The sequence below is a fragment of the Peromyscus maniculatus genome, chromosome 1, assembly GCF_049852395.1.
Source record: "Peromyscus maniculatus bairdii isolate BWxNUB_F1_BW_parent chromosome 1, HU_Pman_BW_mat_3.1, whole genome shotgun sequence".
Classification (NCBI taxonomy): Eukaryota; Metazoa; Chordata; class Mammalia; order Rodentia; family Cricetidae; genus Peromyscus; species Peromyscus maniculatus.
Genome location: NC_134852.1, coordinates 112,582,967 through 112,602,985, shown reverse-complemented (window position 1 = coordinate 112,602,985; position 20,019 = coordinate 112,582,967). Strand labels below are relative to the sequence as shown.

At 43.8% G+C, this 20,019-nt stretch overlaps 1 protein-coding gene and 1 pseudogene across 1 annotated transcript in view; both read left to right on the top strand.

The window, feature by feature from the left end:
* The window catches only part of LOC143270301 (T-cell ecto-ADP-ribosyltransferase 2-like), a 62,837-nt gene extending 45,481 nt beyond the window's left edge, over positions 1 to 17,356 (top strand). Inside the window, 4 exon segments of the mRNA XM_076559747.1 lie at positions 14,105 to 14,173; positions 14,617 to 15,268; positions 15,271 to 15,345; positions 16,975 to 17,356. Coding sequence (XP_076415862.1) covers positions 14,123 to 14,173; positions 14,617 to 15,268; positions 15,271 to 15,345; positions 16,975 to 17,039 — 843 coding nt within the window. The 5' untranslated portion in view covers positions 14,105 to 14,122 and the 3' untranslated portion in view covers positions 17,040 to 17,356.
* On the top strand, positions 2,790 to 3,661 carry LOC143270313 (T-cell ecto-ADP-ribosyltransferase 2-like; annotated as a pseudogene).
* Positions 17,357 to 20,019: the final 2,663 nt, after the last annotated feature.

Genomic DNA, 20,019 nt, shown 5'->3' with positions numbered 1-20,019 from the left:
GTTTGTCTTTTCCTCAATTTCTTTAAGGGATTTCTTTATATCCTCTTTAAGGACCTATTCATCTTCATAAAGTCATTTTAAGGTCATTTTCTTGTGCTTCAGCTTCATTGGAATATTCACATCTTGCTGTTGTAGGATAGCTGGGCTCTGGTGGTGACATATTGCCCTTTCCACTATTGTGTTCTTACTTTGGCATTTAGGCATCTGGATTTAGGATGATTATAGGTCTAGGTGTTGATTTCTGCGTTTGTCTTTGTTGAATGGGTGTTTTTTTTTCCCTTGGTTTTTCTTTCCTCTCTAATCTTCTGGCCTAAATGGCCAGGGTTCTTGTGATTAACATGTCTTCAGGTCCAGTAGGGTGTTCCTTCTGAGGTTTGGGGGGGCTATGTTTCTTTAGACATGGTCTGGCCTCTGGTAAAGCCAAAGCCTTATTCCAAAGTTGTAGCCTTGGGTATGTGTGTTGCAGTCTGGGTTGTTAGGCAGGCTTAAAGGGGGTTTTGTGGTTTTCTACATCAAGCCTGGCCTCCTAAGGCTGCTGGGGCTGTGGGCCCTAATGTGGAGTCTGGGGGGGGCAGTCTGGGTTTTTTGGAGGTTTTAAATTGTTAGCTGGTGGTAGGCCTTGTCTTACATGAGGTTCCTAGAACCTGTCTGGCCTCTGGAAAGGCTGAAGACTTCTTCCAAAGTAGTAGGCCGGGATATGGAGTACTAGAGTGGGGGTGCAATCTGGAGTTGTTGGACAGGCTTAAAGAGGTTTATTGGGTGATGGGCAGTGTCTTACCTGGGGTTACTAGGACCAATCTGTCCTCCCATAAGGCTGTCAGGGAAATGGGCCCTAATATGGAGCCCAGGGGAGAAAGTGCAATCTAGGAAGAAACACGAATCTTGAAGAAGTAATGTACATATAATAGCAATATGGCAAGGGGATGTATGAGGTGTGAATATGAGCAATATTGATATAGATACATAGGATATAAAGATGATAAGACAAAAGGGTAGATTAATGAACCTACTTTTAAAGAACAACTTGTTTTAAATGTTTTACATTGGTATAGATTTTAGTTTATGTTTAAAATGTTTTATATTGGTATAAATTTAAGTTTATTGACACAAACTTGAAGTTGATTTTGTTATACTGTATATATATATATATATATATATATATATATATTTCTATTCTTGTTTGAGGTATTATGTTTATGTAACTCATTTAAAATTGTAATGGATAATTAAGAACTAGATTAATAATTAGTCATCTATTATAATCATATTTATAGCCATGTTAGTTAAGTCTTCTAGGTATACATAGATATATTTCAGATAGATAGGTAGTCTTTAACCACATCAAAGACCTAAGAAGGATATAATACTACCTGAGAAATGGGGGAAGGATGCAAGCAACTTTTGGGAGTCTTGCAGGGTAGACAAGAGACAGCTGACAGCCTGGACAGTTATCCAAAGTTCTCTTGTAAAGTTGGGGCATTTGTCTTCAGCCCACAGGCCTAGAGTCTCTCATTCACTTTTTTCTGTGTCCTGTAGAATGTCTGGCAGTTTCCTCTGTGAAGCAGGAACCTGAAGGACCATTTTATCAAGCAAAGTTCAGTGGTCACCTTCCTATGGGTCCTACATGTCCAGTTTATCAAGCAGACCAGGCAAGAACAGTTTCTTGCCCAAATGGCTATTTTTGCCAAGGTGAAGATAAACTCCATATGGAGTATCTTCGATGCCCATTCTCCTCTCCAAAGTAAATCTAGTGCTGTCAGGAGCAGACATGTCTCACTGTCCAGAATGTCTAAATTTTTTAAATGTTTTAAATGCCATATTCTGTAGGTCTTTCATGTGGTTAAAGACTAGATACTTACAAATTTCCTTAATTATGATAAAAGATAAGTTAGATATAAAACCTTAAACTCACAAATATAAGATAGGTAGGATATCTTCTTTAATATTGTAACTGTAATTCTTGCTTGATAATTGTTTTGTTATATGTAATTTTACCATGTTAAAGTTAAGACTTTCCTTTTTTAAAAAAAAAAAAAAGAAGAAGGCCGGGCGGTGGTGGCGCACGCCTTTAATCCCAGCACTCGGGAGGCAGAGGCAGGCGGATCTCTGTGAGTTCGAGGCCAGCCTGGTCTACCAAGTGAGTTCCAGGAAAGGCGCAAAGCTACACAAAGAAACCCTGTCTCGAAAAACCAAAAAAAAAAAAAAAAAAAAAAAAAAAAAAAAAAAAGAAGAAGAAAAGGGGAAGTGCTATGGATATCTCTCTATATAAATAAAACACTGATGGCCAGTAACCAGACAGGAAGTATAGGCGGGACAAGGAGAGAGGAGAATTGGGGAAACAGGAAGAAGGAGGGAGAGACACTGCAGCCACCACCAGGACAAGCAACAGGTAAAGACACCGGTAAGCCACCAGCTATGTGGCAAGGTATAGATTTATAGAAATGGGTTAATTTAAGATACAAGAACAGTTAGCAAGAAGCCTGCCACGGCCATACAGTTTATAAGTAATATAAGCGTCTGAGTAATTATTTTATATGTGGATTGTGGGACTGCGGGGCTTAGTGGAACCTGGAGAGAAGCCCTCCAGCAACACAATATATAATCCTATACATGTAAGAAAATGTCATAATGAGGTTTGTTATTTTATATACTGAAAAAAAATTTGATTGACTAAAGAAGAAAATTATAGTATCCATAAACACAAAAGAATCAGAGATCTCAGTCTTACCTTTCTGCGTTCCTTAAACATCCATAATGAGATTGTGTCCATACATGTGCCATGTGTGAGGATGGCGTATGCAGTATCTCATGCTGTAGGCTCCAGACAGCACCCAGCACATGCTGATAACATAGTACACTTAGCAAGTAACAAAGAACCCTACTTCTCTCTTTCAGGTGACAGGCCTGACTGAGCCTTCCGACCTGGACATGGCTCCCAATGCATTTGATGATCAGTATGAGGGCTGTTTTGGAGACAAGGAGAGAAAAGCACCCCAGACTTCAACATAAATGGGAATTTAAAACTTGAGTGGGAAAAGGCAGAGAAAAGATGGAAGAAGATAAAAAAACATCATGAGCAATCCCAAAGGTTTCCAAGATTTCCATGGAACGGCTTTACACTGGGAAAAGACACAAAGATTTTAACAGAGCTGTTAGAGATTTCAAGAAAAATCCCCATAACTTTCATTACTTTTACATTACAAGGCCTTCCATTACTACTTAACAAGAGCCCTTCAGTTTCTGAGTAACAATAATTGTTACAATGTTTACTGAGGTACCAGGAACAAATTTCATTACAGTGGGAAGGGCTCTGTGTGGTTTGGGCAGTGCACTTCTTCATCTTTGAATGAGAGAGCAGCTCTTGATGGCTTTGGTTGTGCTAGTGGGACACTGTTTATCATCAGAACCTGCTTGGGGGTTTATAAAAAGCATTTTCCTAGTACCCTGAGGAAGAGAGGTGTTAATTCCAGGCTATGAAGTATATCACAAAGCCAACAAAACAGCAAGTGGAAAAGGGTATGACAAAATTTTTCTACACTCCCCCAAAAGAGAGAAGAGCAACTTCAATTGCTTCTATAGCGGTTCTATGGACAAGAGCCATTTCAGCAGCTCGGGTGAGTCTGGGTCTGTGTTAGAGGTGGAGCTGGTGGGGACATCATGAAATGGAAGAGGGGTGCTCCCTACCAGAAGACACCTGGTTGACCATGTACTTGGGGAGAGTGCCTTGAATGATGGAGGGTAGCATTGGTAAGCCAAGTGGCACATACGTCAGTGCAGGTGTATTAGGAATGGTTGAACACGGTGAGGGACTTCAGGAAAATACTTATTACCAGGCCCAGCCCTGTGAGGAGTGAGAAGAGCTATCAGTGGATATTTATCCCTTTAAACCAAAACTTCCCTGTGTTTGGGATCTCTATGGCTGTATACCCATCATTCCTTGTGGCCTGGATTCTCTCTTCTCCCCTTGACCACATTTCTTACTCTATGTAAGCAAGATACCATCAATTTTAGTTTGGTGATTACTTTTCTTTTTTTTCTTCTTTTTTTTTTTTTTTTTTGGTTTTTTCGAGACAGGGTTTCTCTGTGTAGCTTTGCGCCTTTCCTGGGACTCGCTTGGCAGCCCTGGCTGGCCTCGAACTCACAGAGATCCACCTGCCTCTGCCTCCCGAGTGCTGGGATTAAAGGCGTGGGCCACCAACGCCCGGCTGGTGATTACTTTTCAAGGCATAGTTCAAATATCACTTATGATAGCAATCCTTCTTTAATATTTCCAGAGAAAATTACTGTACAATGCTCTTTTTTAATAGTAATTAGATTCAAGCATCACTAGCTCTGTGACTCTTGGCAAGTTATCAAATGTCTGTGACTCATTTCCCTTTTTGAACCCTAAAGACCCAAATGACAAATATTCTTGTAATATTGTTTTGAGAATTAAAAGAGGCATTCAAGATGTATTACGTGGCATGTAGACATCAATCGACAAATGTCTTTTATTTTTAAAGATGAAGACCCATGTACACATGTCAGACATCTGATCCAAACTCATAATGGGGTAGGTCTCAACATTCACAGGAAAATCAATTGCTTACAGTCTAGAGATTTTGTCTCCTACTGCCCACCACTCAGGATCTGCATAGTGTCTGGATTACTTACTTACATCCAGGCTCCACGAAATATTGTCCTAGGAAGTTAAGTTTGAGTGAGAGGTCAGGGAGAACCAGAAATGAGGTACAATTAGACTACTGAGTACAGAGCATTCTTAGATCTAATCAGCTTTGACAATATAGAGTTTCTGGAAACATAGGAAGTCTTTGGAGCAAGAAGTGGAACTACAGAAGTGATCACAGGGGCTTCATGCATTTGCATAGAGAAATTTGGAATTTATATCAAGCCCAAGGAAACCATGACCTCTACCCAGGCCCCCAATTCAGTCAGAAAGATGCTGTCCTTCTGGGCCAAATGGTTGAAGTCCAAGCAAGCTGAGAGTCACAGGTAGGTTCTGGTTCACACCAGCTGGCATAGAAGGAATACACATTGCTGCAACAATGGACTTTCAGAAGGTTCAGACCCAGGAACCTCCTTTTGGGTGAAGAAGGAGAAGCCTGTTGGGCTCTCTAGAAAGCTATGAAGTCTCAGGATAGGAAAGGCTTTTATCCCCAGTCAGTGTCTTAGAGCACAGGACCCTGGAAGTGGTGGGGATCCATCAGTTTGCTCTCATCCTGGTACTTGAGAACTTTAGAAATCTGAGGAAGCCAGAAGAGTCTAGCCAGGCAACTGGCCCCCTAGAGTCTATTTATTCTCTTGGGTTTTGAGCTGGATGTAAAGTTCTGAATGTTTAGGAGAGCTATCCCTGTCTTGAGCTTTCCCACATGAATCCTTCCTTTCTCCTCCCATCTACAGCAACCCTGCTGCTTGTGGTGCTACCTGGTCTCCTGGTCCAGCTGCTGCCTCTTGCTGAGCTGTAGCCCTCTCCTGTCTGCAGTTCATGGGTCTGAGTGTTGAAGGGAGACCCAGGGGCAAGAACTTGGCTGGTTCTGTAAGGTGTGTGGTAGAATGTTGGGTGCAATCATTTTGGGGGAGATCTACTTTAGCATTCATAACTTTCATAGACACCCAAGGACCTACTGGGTCTGTGGGTGAAATTATATCCTCTGACTTCAAATTTACTACCCTTTGACACTTTGCTATGATCAAAAAACAATGTTTGTCTGCATGGTCGGCAGTAACAGTTTTAAAGTTTGTAAATGTGATGAATGTTAGAATCTAGGAAATAAACCATTTATAACCACACCTTGATTTGTGTGACTAGTATTTCTTAGGTGAATTATTTGTTTGAGAAACTCTCCTAAGGCATGAGGTCTGATGTTCACACTGATACAGCTGAGAAGGTTCTTCTTGTACATTTCTCAGATGCTCCTGCAGGACAAATTGAGTGGGCCATAAATGTAAGGGCTGACCTAGAAAGTCCCATCCCTACTCTACCCCATCAGAAACACAGCCAGCTATTGAACTCTGTGGCATTAGCTTTTGCCTTCCATCTTTATGTAGGTTCCAGGGATCTAATTCAGGTTGCCAGCTTGACTCATCAAGCATTGCTGAGCCATCTCAGCAACCCAGACAGGCACATTTTTAGGTATATATGGATCAAGAATTCTGTGTCCTGTACAATGCCATTAAACTTCAAAACTCTTCCATGTAGCCTCAGGTAGATTTTCTTTTCTTTTTTTCTTTTTTTGACAAGAGCAGAAAGCAGCCACGTTCTTTGCCAAACTATCCCAACAATGGACTCTAGACCACTTAGTAATATTCTTCTCCTCTGCAACCTCTTGAGCTGGGGTCCTCTACAATTCAAATCACCCTCAGCACCACAGTCGTCCATGCTCCTAGTAGCCTGGCCCATTGAGCCCCACTTAAATTTTAGACTAATCCAAACTCCCAATGTTCACATTCTTCCATCATACAACATAGTCGTGTCTATAACCTTGCTCCCTGGTACCAACTTCTGTCTTAGTCACTGTTCTATTGCTGTGAAGAGAAGCCATGCCCACAACTCTTAGAAAAGAAACCATGTAAGTGGGACTTGCTACAGTTTCAGAGATTTAGTCCATTGTCACCATGGTGGGAAGCATGGTGTCATACAGACACACATGGTACTGGATGTACATGGTACACACACAGCTGTGTGGTCTGTATCCAGATCCATAGGTAGCAGTAACAGGGAGTCTCTGAGTTGGGTAAGGGCTTCTTGTAACCTCAGAGCCCACCCCCAGTGACACTCTTCCTCCAAACAGTCAGCACCTAATAATCCTATCAAGTTGTGCGGCAAAGTGCTGGGTGTTGGGTGCCATTTTGGTGAACATATGTGTGGAGGGCTATAGGGGTGAGAAAGGCAGTGAGGTTCATGTCCCGTGGAGAGAAGTGGATCTGGGAAGGCAAAGGTGGTGAGAAACAGGGTGATGTGGGGGCCTGCTTCCCGTCTTGGGCCCTGATGATGTCCAGTCCAGGGCAGGGGCCAGGAGCCATGTCTGTGTCCATCGGCTTGCTACAACTGCAGCTTGTGCTGATGTCCATGGCTCCTGCTACCACTGAAGGCCATGAGGATGCCCAGGGTCTGGACCACCACATGTGGCCAAGTTGGTGCCCAGGGGCCATGCCATCACAGGGGCCATCCTGATCTTAGGGGCCTGAGCTGCCACCCGGGATCATGGAGATGTCTGAGCTTGAGCTGTAGCCTAGAGCCATGTCTGGGCCTGTGACCCTACCACAGCCAGAGTCTGTGTTGATAATCAAGGTTCCTGTTGCCATGGAGGATGGGGTGGGTGCCTGGCATCTAGGCCTCCACCTGGAGGTATTTTGGTGTCTGAGGGCCATCCTTCAGCCATGGTGATGCCAATCTGTGTGGTCTGTGCTGCCACCTGGGGCCATAGTGGCATCTGACCTGAATTGCTGCTAGGGGCCATGTCTAAGTCTGTGGCCTGTAACAACCAGGGTCTATGGCTTCTATTGCCATTAGGGGCCATGTGGCTGCTCAGGGTCTCTACCACCACCTGGGACCATGGTGGAGTCTGGGAACCTCGCACTTCTAGGCCCATGCTAATCTGAGAGGCCTCTGTTACTACCCAGGGCCATGGTGACATCCGAGCCCATGCTACTGTTGATGGCCATGTCTGTGTCCATGGTCCTGCCACAGATAGGGTCTGTGATGATATCAATTGCCATGTTACCACAGGGGCCTATGGGAACCATGTGCTGAACCGTGAGTTGAAGTACAAGGGTCTTGTTGTGTTGGCCCCTCCCCTCACTGGTCAGGGGAGAGCTGCCCCTTCCCACCCCTCCAATCTTTGGAGCGCTGACCCTGTCCTTCACCAGCTCTGGGATAACTGACCCCAATATCCCTGGCATGGGAAAGATGGCTCTGCCCCTAATAGGAGAGCTGGCTCCCCACACTAGGGAATGCTGGTCCCACCCTTCACCACCAGCAGGGGAGAACTGGTCCCACCCCTCACCTGAGGGGGCAGGTCCCAACAACCCAGACTGACCAACTCAGCAGCCACACAGCTACAAACCAGGGATTTGAGCTGGCACCACCCAACATCTACCCCATCTACGACCTGCTGGAGTGCATGAAGGGACTGGTCCTCAGACCTATATGGCCACATCGTCTACATGACCTGGAGCAACAGCGGGATTTCTGGGGAGTTTCCCTGGGGATCCAGTGTGGATGGTATGCCAGAGGCTACTGGCCTCGAACCTGACCAACAGCACATACAATGAACATTTGCAAGGAAAGCTGTTGGGACAAAAGAGTACACTGCTTGATACACAGCAGCTCCCAATGCCAGTAAGATGAAGAAGGGATGGAGAGACAGAAATGGAGGAACTGTGGGATGACTCATCCCTAGCAGGCTTGAGGCCCAAACAAGTGAAAAAGATACTTTCTGAGAGCCAGGCTGGGTCTACCTGATGGTCTTAGCAACAGCAGCTGAGACATGATCTGGAGATGAGCTGGACCAATGAGAGACAGCCATGTCATGCCAGCAGATGCATATTCATCAGACCTCCCCCCAGGGCAGGGTGGAGGGTATATAAGGCTTGCCTCTTCCTGAATAGACTGAGCTTGTTATTTCAACATCCTCCCAGAGTCTGTGTGGTTTGACTCTGCGCCTACTTGGCCCCCTCCGCAAAGGGAACAACAGCACAGGACCCTGCCACAGAGGAACAAAGTGGATTTTTGTTTTGTTTCGTTTTGTCTTATTTTGTTTGCTTGCTTGTTTGTGTTTGGGTTGGTTTGTAGGTTTTTAAATTTTAATTTATTTTTTTTACTTTAATTGAAAATTTTTAATTGTATATTTTTAATTTTGAATCTTTAATGTATATTTTTTTAGCATTTTTCTTCCTTTTTTAACCATTAGCTTACATTTATTAATTAATTTTGAGTTTTCTTTCAGGGGATCACAAGAGTGAGGGGTCCATGTGGAGGAACTGGAGGATGGGTGGGATTAGGGTGCATGGTGTGAAATTCCCAAAGAATCAATAAAATAAAAAAAAATACTTGGTCACCTCTTTTCACCTTTACCGAATTGCCCTAAAGACCTCAGGCAATTTGGTGGTGGTTTTGTTTTGTTTACAAGGTCTCACTATGTAGACCTGGCTGGTCTCAAATTCAGAGATTCTTCAGCTTCAGCCTCCCTAGTGCTGGGATTAAAGATGTGAGCCACAGGGGGCTGGAGAGATGGCTAGGGCTCAGGAGTAAAAAGCATTGGCTGTTCTTCCAGAGGACCTAGGTTCAATTCTCAGGCTCCACGTGGCAGCTCACAACTGTCTGTAAATCCAGTCCCAGAAGATATGATACCCTCAAATCAACACACATAGGGGACATACACACACACACACCGAAACAAGGAGAGAGAGAGAGAGAGAGAGAGAGAGAGAGAGAGAGAGAGAGAGAGAGAGAGAGAGGAAGAGAGAGAGAGAGAGAGAGAGAGAGAGAGAGAGAGAGAGAGAGAGAGAGAGAGAGAGATGAGCTACCCACAACAGGCTTTCAGATAATTTGTAAAATGGTGTATAGTCAACCAACTTCTGCTTTCTGCAATATCTGCCTCTGTCTCTGTCTCTGTCCCCCCTGTCTCACTCACACACACACACTCACACACACACACACACACACTCACACACACACACTCACACACACTCACACACACACTCACACACACTCACACACACTCACACACACACTCACACACACTCTCACACACACACACTCACACACACACACACACACACACACACACACCAGTCCTGTGAGGAACAACAGAAAGATTCTGCCTCATTTTGGTACAAAGTACAAGATGCAGGATGGGGATGCAGTTTGGTTGGTAGAGTGATTGCCAAGCAGCACAAGGTACTGGGTTCTATTTTTGCACAAATAAATCTAGTTTTGTGGAAAGAAAGTCAGGAGTTCAGATTATCCTCAGCTACATAGCCATGAAGAGGCCAATCCTGGCTAAGGGGACCTTGTCTCAAACAAGAGCAAATAAAAAAGATGGAAAATGGAAAAGGTATAGCAACAAAGTACAATTGTCTAATTTAAGTAGTTCATAAACTCTTCTGGCTTCCCTTTCAAATCCAACCTGAAACTGAAAGTGTGTTGTCCACAGGATAAAAGGCCACAGCACAACCTTTTGCAACACTTGATTTTAGAAGAGGCCAGAGACCCAGCCACCAAAGACCTGCTCAGGTACCTGACAACTCTTAACTCTGTCCTCTGTAGGGTAAGGCCCCTAAAGTTGAGGGGACCCTGAGAACAATCTGAGGGCTACAGTTGGTGTAGTGGTGTTGGGGGTGGTCTATGACTTAAGGGTTAAAGCCAGAAGGTCAGTTCTGGGCAAGAAATAGCCCATGTAGGGACACGAGAACAGATCTAAATAAAGGAAGGACAGACAAGAGGCTATCATCTTTCTAGAGACTTAAAAATATAATGCAGGACTACACAATTTACTAGGACCTTCAGGAAGCAACTGACATCTATGTACATGGTCTCTTATGTACATTGACTTTTTCCTTTTTATACTTCCTTGATTTTTCATGACAGAGCAGCGATATGCTTAATTAATCCCATTTTTCCTCCCTGCTCCATGCAAACAATAGCTTCTATCCTCTTCTTTGCTTTATTTATCCATTTTTAATTTAAGAATTTTAAAAGATGCGTTCTTCCTGTGTGGCCCAGTCTAATCCAGACCTCAAGGTCCTTCTGCACCAGGTCTCCGGCATGTTGAGAACATAGGCTTTTTTAAAATGTAGGCTCTTGGAAACTGAGTGCAGATATAAAGAAGGATGGAAGGAGAGTGGGAGGAGTGAGGAAAGAGGGGATGGGGATGAAGGAAAAGAGAGAGAGAGAGAGAGACGAATGTTTTTATTGAGGTCTAAGGTGTTAGCTACACAGATTTCCAGGGAGACTTTTAATTTGCAGGCACAAGTTCCAGGAGTTCATACTGGGGCTGAAGAGACTCAAGTTGTATATCTTCAGTCTGTGTGGGTTGTGATGGGCATCGGTGCCAATAAGGCACAGCTAGGCTGTCCTTAGCTGTCCCACAGGGAAGTAGACACCAGTCCTGTGAAAGGCAAACATCTGGATCAACCACATGAGGAACTAGGGTGGGGAGGAGAGAATTGGAAGTTTACTCCAGGCTGGCTGAGCCCTGCTTTCTGAATGAGAAAGTCCTTCTGCTGACCCACTAACCCCACAAGATCGTTTTCTGTTGACACTGCCTTCTGGCATTTGTCAAGCTTTCCACCTTCAAATCAGAGCTCTGAAGCCTAAGTTTTAAGACAAGAAAAGGGGTGGTTCCAGCTGAGGCCAGAGAAAGACTAGAATGTGGAGATGTGTGTTGTGTAAGGAGGCTTCACTGTGCAGCTGGTTGTAGCTCAGTGAAAAGAGTTTTCATGGCATGCACAGCATTCTGGGTTCAGTCCTCAGAACTGACCAGCTGGAATTCATGTTGGGCAGTACTTTCCCAAAATCAAACTGTAGGCTGGAGACATGGCTCAGTAGTGAGAGCAAGTACTTCCTCTCGCAGAATTCTGTTCTATCACACATGGCAGGCAACTCACAAGTGCCTGAATCTCCAGCTCCAGAGGATCTGATACTCTGACCTCAGGGGGCATCTGCACTCATGTGCACATACTGACCATCTCCAGGACATGCATACATACACATTACTAAAAAGAAGAAAAATAAATCTGTTTTTAAAAAGCAAATTGTGTTAAAATTAACAAAGAAGCTCATTAGAAATACTAAATGCATGAGATTGAGCTGGAGTCCAGAAGTCTCTGTTAATGACAAGTTTCCAGATACTTCAGAGAACTTCTGATACAACCAAACTTTAGGAACCATTTTGAGTACATAGCAGAATCCTAAATGACTCCAGGGTGTATATATAAGGCCAAAGGAAATCACCTGTGTTTCTAGGCTGGGCAGAGCTTAATTTTACCTTTGTTTTTGTTTTCGGAGTCCCATTCCATCTTAAACTTGCCTGGAACTCAGGATGCCCCAACCTCCCCCGCCCAAGGGCTGGGATTATAGGTGTGTGCTCCCACAACAGGTTGTCTAGGACTTTAAGAATTTAGGAAGGATATCTTATGCAGCTGACAATAGTTATTTTATAAAATTTAATTAAGTTTTTAAATGTCCAGGATGTACAGAAGGTGGGAACCTTCACTGCAGTGTGGAACTCCTAGGTCTGTTGTTTCTACAGTGTCCCCTAAGGCTCAGGGCAGGAGAAGCCAAGCTGTGGAGGAGCTGGGAGTCTCAGCCTTCCCAAGAGCAACTAGTCAGTCACAGCATGCAGCTCCATTCTGCCATTCTCAAGGTGTGGGGAGAGGATTATCTTGCCAGCTAAGTCAAAATTCTGTGGACAGTAACGCAACAGGCTTAGATAAGTGTGTGTGTGTGTGTGTGTGTGTGTGTGTGTGTGTGTGTGTGTGTGTGTGGTTTCCTAGGCAGGAATAAAGGGCAGGGTCCAAACCAATGAAAGTGACCTATATCTCATTCCTTAACTTGCTCTTCAGTGTATACTTAAAATCTTCACCCCTCAAAGAACAGTGAAAACATTACATTATCATATGATACAAGTAGTTTTTTTTTAATAAAGATCTATTTATTTATTTAATGTACATTGGGTTTTTCCCTGCATGTACGTCTATATGAGGATGTCAGATCCCCTGGAACTGGAGTTACAGACAGTTGTGAACTGCCATGTGGGTGCTCGGAATTGAACTTGGGTCCCCTTGAAGAGCAACCAGTGCTCTCAACCATTGAGTCATCTCTTCAGCCCCAAGATACAGGTAGTAATAAGGCTGGTTGTGTTAGTCTGCTTCCTTCCTTTTTGTTTTACTTTTCTTTTTGTGTGTGCTACATGCACATGTGTGGGCACATGCATGTGTGTGGGTATATGTACATATGTAGGCATAGGCACCTGTGTGGAAACATGCATGTATAAGGCTACATGCATGTGGAAGTCAGAGGACAATCTCTGGTGTCATTCCTCTGGCACTGTACACAATTTTGGTAAAGACAGGGCCCATACAGGCCTGCGATACACCAAGTAGGCTGGTTTGGCTGTCCAGTGAGTCTTGGGGATCTCAGGGACCAATCTCTCTCCACCACCTGTTGCTGGAATACAAGTGCATGTCATCACACCTCCTTTTTCCCTGTGGGTTCTTGGGATCAAACTCAGGTCTTTGCAAGGCAAGTTCTTTACCCACTGAGCTTTCTCCTCAGTTTGTGTTTATTACTATCACAAAATGCTTGATGATGGAAAGTTTATAAAGTAAAGGTGCTTATTCAGTTCACAGTCTGATAGCTGGAAAGTCTAAATATCATGAAAGTGCTGGCTGGCTAGGGTTTTCCTGGCTGATTCACAATCTTCTCTATCACAATATCAGAGAAGCCATTGCCATGTGCAGAAGGGAACACATGGCAAGAGAGGAAGCCAGAGAGGTTCTGGGCCAGACTGGCTCTTGCAGGAACTGGGTAGGATACCACAAGACTGAATGATCTCTTCTAAGGGTGATGTCCTCCAGGAGCTGGTCACTTCCCAGTAGACATCACCTCTTAAAGGTTTCCCCATCTTTATATGGCCACACTGGGGATTTTTGTAGGACAAACATATCCAAATGATAGAACATAGAAAATACTGAGAACAGTGAAAGGCATTCAAAAGTAACTAGCTGTGTGTGGGCCACAAGTTATTCAAATATGGAGAATACAAGTATGTGTGTGAGTAAAACATCAGGGCCTAAGACTGTCAAAATATGGCCTCTTTCTCCCAGGCAGTCTACACGCTACATACCTCTGTGTGTTTCCAGGATTGATTGATTGTAGCTCCTTACTGGAGAGAGAGGATATGAGTTGCCTCATCTCTGGTAAGGGATCCAAGAAGAGCTGTTCACAGAGTGTTGGTAAGCCTTTGTGGGAGCAGTGTGAGCAGGAGCCTGGACTCCAGATGTGAAATAAGGATTAAGTCAATGACCCAGAGCTGATCCATCAACAGACTGTTACAATACTGTGTGTACCCCTCTTTCATTGTCTTGTATTTCCTTGCAGCTGTGTTTGAACTTGAAGATGACATCAAAAGTTCATGTGATCCTCCTGACTTGGTTGTTAACCCAGCAGGTAACATTCTCAACCCATGCTCTGTTGGTCCTGCTTTCCCACATCTTTGTGATATTACAGTTCCCAGGGTTGAGTATAGTAGAGGCATGAATCTTGAAGAAGTAGTGTATATATAATATCAGTAGGGGGAAGTTGTGTGATTATGAGCAATATACACTGGTATATGAATATTAAAATGTCATGATAGACCTGTTATTTTGTATGCTGATTAAAAATTTGATTGAATAAAGAAGAAAACTGTAGTATCCATAAACACAAAGAATCAGACACCTCAGCCTTGCCTTTCTTCACCCCGTATAACCTAATGAGCTTGTGTCCATGCATGTGCCACGTGTGAGGATGTAATATGCGACATCTCATACTGTCGGCTCCAGACAGCACCCAGCGTATTTTAGTAACTTAGCAAACTTGGTGAGTAAATAGAACCCACTTCTCTCTTTCAGGTGACAGGCCTGACTGAGACTTCCGACCTGGACATGGCTCCCAATGCATTTGATGATCAGTATGAGGGCTGTGTTGAAGACATGGAGAGAAAAGCACCCCAGCTGTTACAAGAAGACTTCAACATGAGTAAGACATTAAAACCTGAGTGGGAACAGGCAGAGAAACGATGGAAGGAGATAAAAAATACAATGAGGACTCCCAAAGGTTTCCATGACTTCCACGGAACGGCTGTAGTGGCCTACACCGGGAAAATCCATGAAGATTTTAACAGAGCAGTTAGAGAATTCAAGAAAAATACCACTAACTTCCAATACAAGGCCTTCCATTACTACATAACAAGAGCCCTTCAGCTTCTGAGTAACCAGAGTTGTTACTCAGTTTACAGAGGCACCAGGAACAAGTTTCGTTACAGTGGGGAGGGCTCTGTGCGGTTTGGGCAGTTCGCTTCTTCATCTTTGAATGAGAAAGTAGCTCTTTACAACTTTGGTGGTGTTAGTGGGACACTGTTTACCATCAAAACCTGCTTGGGGGTTTATATAAAAGCATTTTCCTACTATCCCAATGAAGAGGAGGTGTTAATTCCAGGCTATGAAGTATATCCCAAGTCACCAAAACAGCAAGTGGAAAAAGGAATGACAAAATTGTTCTGCTCTTCCCTGAAAGAGGGAAGAGCAACTTCAATTGCTTCTACAGCGGTTCTACCAACAAGAGCCATTTAAGCAGCTCAGGTGAGTCTGGGTCTGTGTTAGAGGTGGAGCTGGTGGGGACATCATGAAATGGAGGAGGGGGTGCTCCCTACCAGAAGACACCCAGTAGACCTGCACATGGCGAGGATGCCTAGAATGATGAAGGGTAGCTTTGGTAAAGCCAAGGAGCACACACCTCAGTGCAGGTGTATAAGAAATGACTGAACATAGTGAGGGACTTCAGGAAAATGCTATTACCAGGCCCAGCCCTATAAAGAGTGAGAAGTTCCATCAGGGGTTATTTATCCTTTCAAACCAAATCTTCCATGTGTTTGGAGTTCTCTGTGGCTGTATACCCATCATTCCTTGTGGCCTGGGTTCTCTCTTCATCATTTCACCACGTCTCATTCTATGCAAGCAAAGACATCATCGATTTTAGTTTGGTGAATACCTTTCAAGACAAGGTGGTTATGTTTCAAGTATCACTTATTATAGTAATCCTTCCATAATACTTTCAGAAAAAATTACTGTATCATGCTCTCTGTCATAGGTTTGGAATCAGACTACCTGGAAATCTGGTTCAAACATCACTAGCTCTGTGACTCTTGTCAGGTTATCAGATATCCATGCATCTGTTTCCTCATTTGAATGATATAGACCAAAATGACAAATATTCTAGCAGTATTAGTTGAGAATTAAGAGAGAGACATTCAAGACATATGACTTGGAATATAGATATCATTGCAAAAATGCTTTTTATTTTAAAATACAAGAAACCATGTACACATTTCCTATATCTGATCTGAACTCATAATGGTGTGGGTCTTGACATCCACAGGAAAATCACTTGCTCACACTCTAGAGACCTTGTCTCCTGTGCCTATCACCACTCAGGATCTGCACAGTGTCTGAATTACTTAATTACAACCAGGCCCCACTAAATGTTATCCTAGGAATTTCAGTTTGACTGAGAGGCCAGGGAGAACCTGAAATGAGCTACAGTTAGACTACTGTGTACAGAGCAATCTTAGATCTACTTAGCTCTAACACTCTAGGGTTTCTGGAAACATGAGAAGTCTTTGGAGTAGGAAGTGGAACTACAGAAGTGATCACAGGGGCTTCATGCATTTGCATAGAGAAATTTGGAATTTACATCAAACCCAAGGAAACCATGACCCCTACCCAGGCCCCCAATTCAGTCAGAAAGATGCTGCCCTTCTGGGGCAAATGGTTGCTGTCTAGTGCAGGAAGGCTGAGAGCCACTGGTAGGTTCTAGTTCACACCAGCTGGCATAGAAGGAATTCCCATTGCTGCAACAATGGACTTTCAGAAGGTTCAGACCCAGAAACCTCTTCTTGGGTGAAGAAGGAAAATTCTGTTGGGCTCCCTAGACAGCTAGGAGGACTCTGGATAGGAAAGTCTTTTATCCCCAGTCAGTGTCTTAGAGCACAGGACCCTGCAAGTGGTGGGGATCCATCAGTTTGCTCACCTCCAGGTACTTGAGTACTTTAGGAATCCTGAGGAAGCCAGAAGAGTCTCCCCAGGCATGCTGGCCCCCTAGAGCCTACTCTCTTGGGTTTTGAGCTGAGTGCAAAGTTCTGAATGTTTAGGGGAGCTATCCCTGTCTTGAGATTTCTCAAATGAGACCTTCCTTTCTCCTCCCATCTACAGCAACCCTGCTGCTTGTGGTGCTACCTGGTCTCCTGGTGCAGCTGCTGCCTCTTGCTGAGCTGTAGCCCTCTCCTGCCTGCAGTTCATGGGTCTGAGTGTTGAAGGGAGGCCCAGGGGCAAGAACTTGGTGGTTCTCTGAAGTCTGAGGTAGAATGAAGATTGCAATCATTTTGGGGTATATCTACTTTAGCATTCATGACTTCCATAGACACCTAAGGACCTGCTGGGTCTGTGGGTGAAATTTTATGCTCTGACTTCAAATTTACTACCCTTTGACACTTTGCTATTGTCAAAGAGCAGTGTTTGTCTGCGTGGTCAGCTGTAACAGTTTTAAAGCATGTATTATGTGATGAATGTTACAATCTAGGAAATAAATCATGTGTAACCACACCTTGATTTCTGTGACTAGTTTTTTCTATAGGTTGAATTATTTGTTTGAGAACCTCTCCTAAGGCATGTGTATCTGGAGTTTTCTCCAGTCCTGCACAGCCCCCACAGACCCCACAGCTACTTATAAAACAAACACTCAGAAGCTTATATTAATTAAAACTGCTCAGCCATTAGCTCAGATCTACCACTGACTTGCTTCTACATTTAAACTCAGCCTATTTCTGTTAATCCGTATGTCGCCACATTTTCTGTAGCTTTACCTGTGTGCCATTACATGCTGCTCCTTGGACGGTTGGCTGTCGTCTCCTGACTCAGCCTTCCTGTTCCCAGAATTCTCCTTGTCTGTTTATCTTGCCTATACTTCCTGCCTGGCTAGTGGCCAATCAACTTTTTATTTATCAACCAATCAGAGCAACACGTTTTCAGCAAACAGAACATCTCACAGCACCTCCCTTTTCTAATAAAAAAGGAAGAGCCTAACTTTAACATAGTAAAATTACATATAACAAACAGTTATCAAGCAAGAATTACAGTTACAATATCTAGTCTATTTGTATTTTTTAAAATTAAAAAATATTTTGTCTACCCCATGTTTGTGAGTCAAAATTTTATATCTAACTTATCTTTTATTATAACCAAGGAAAACCATAACTATAATTATCTAGTCTTCAGCTACATCAAAGACCTCAGAAGGATATGATATTACCTGAGTAACAAGAAGTGTATTGTAAGCAACTTCCAAAAATCTAGAGTGACAGAGATAGCTGGCTGCCTAGACAGTCACCCAAAGTTCTTCTGCAATGTTGGGGCATCCATTTTCAGCCCATAGGCCTAGAGTCTCTCATTCACTTCTCTCTATGTCCTGTAGAATGTCTGACTCATTCTTCTGTGAAGCAGGCACCCGAAGGACCATTTTGCCTTGCAAATTTCAGTGGTCATCTTCTTATGAGTCCTGCATATCCAGCTGATACAACGTTTCATCAAGCAGTCTAGGCAAGATAAGTTTTTTGCCCAAATGGCTATTTTTGCCAAGAAGAAGATAAACTCCATATAGAGTGTCCTTGACACCCATCTTTATTTTGAAGAAAATTGGTGCTGCCAGGAGCAGACATGTCTCACTGTCCAGAAAGTCTAAGTTTTTTATTTATTTATTTATTTATTTTTTTTAAATTTTACAATACTATTCAGTTCTACATAATAGCCACAGATTCTCTTGTTCTCTCCCTTCCTGCTCCCCTCCCCTTCCCCCCAGCACACTCCCCATTCCCACCTCCTCCAGATCAAGGTCTCCCCCGAGGACTGGGATCGACCTGATAGATTCAGTCCAGGCAGGTCCAGTCCCCTCCTCCCAGATTGAGCCAAGTGTCCCTGCATAAGTCCCAGGTTTCAAACCGCTAACTCATGCAACGAGCCCAGGACCTGGTACCACTGCCTAGATGCCTCCCAAACAGATCAAGCCAATCCACTGTCTCACCTATTCAGAGGGCCTGAACCAGTTGGGGGCCCCTCAGCCTTTGGTTCATAGTTCATGTGTTTCCATTCATTTGGTTATTTGTCCCTGTGCTTTATCCAACCTTGGTTTCAACAATTCTCACTCATATAAACCCTCCTCTTTCTCACTAATTAGACTCCCAGCGCTCCGCCAGGGGCCTAGCCGTGCATGTCTGCATCCAGATTCCTCAGTCCTGGATGGGGTTTATGGCACAACTATTAGGGTGTTTGGCCATCCCATCACCAGGGTAGGTCAGTCCTGGCTGTCTCTCGACCATTGCCAGCAGTCTTTTGTGGGGGTATCTTTGTGGATTTCTGTGGGCTTCTTTAGCTCTTTGTTTCTTCCTTTTCTCATGTGGTCTTCATTTACCATGGTCTCCTATTCCTTGTTCTCCCTCTCTTTTCTTGATCCAGCTAGGATTTCCCGTTCTCTTTCCCTTGACCCTCGCCCTTCATTGCTCCAATTCATGTCCAGGCTGTTCATGTAGATCTCATCCATTTCTCCGTGTCTTTCTTGGGGTCCCATTTTCCAGGTAGCCTCACTGGTGATGTGAGTAGCAGTCCAGTCATCCTTGTTCCACATCTAGCATCTTCCTATGAGTGAGTACATACCATATTTGTCTTTCTGAGTCAGAAGTTTTTAAAACATTTTAAATGCCATATTATATAGGTCTTTGAAGAGTATATACCCAATTGAAATATATCTATGTATCTCAAGAAAACTTAACATGACTATAAGTTTGACTATCATAGGAGACTAATTATTAATCTGTATTTCTTAATTATCCATTACAATTTAAATGAGTTACATAAACATAATTGCTGTGGGATGTTCTGTATGTTCTGTGGGAGCCCTTCTTGGGTTCTTTGTGGCGTTACCCAGCAGGTCCGCATAGAGGATGACTAGGACCATGGGCCTGAGTGCAGGTGTCTGAGATGGTCTGCACTTGGCTGTGCTGGGGGATGGTCTGTATGTCAAGTTACTCTGATTGGTCAATAAATAAAACCTGATTGGTCGTGGCTAGGCAGGATGTATAGGCGGGACTAACAGAGAGGAGAAATAAAAGAACAGGAAGGCAAGAGACACTGCCAGATGCCGCCAGCACAAGAAGCATGTGAAGATGCTGGTAAGCCACGAGCTACGTGGCAAGGTATAGATTTCTA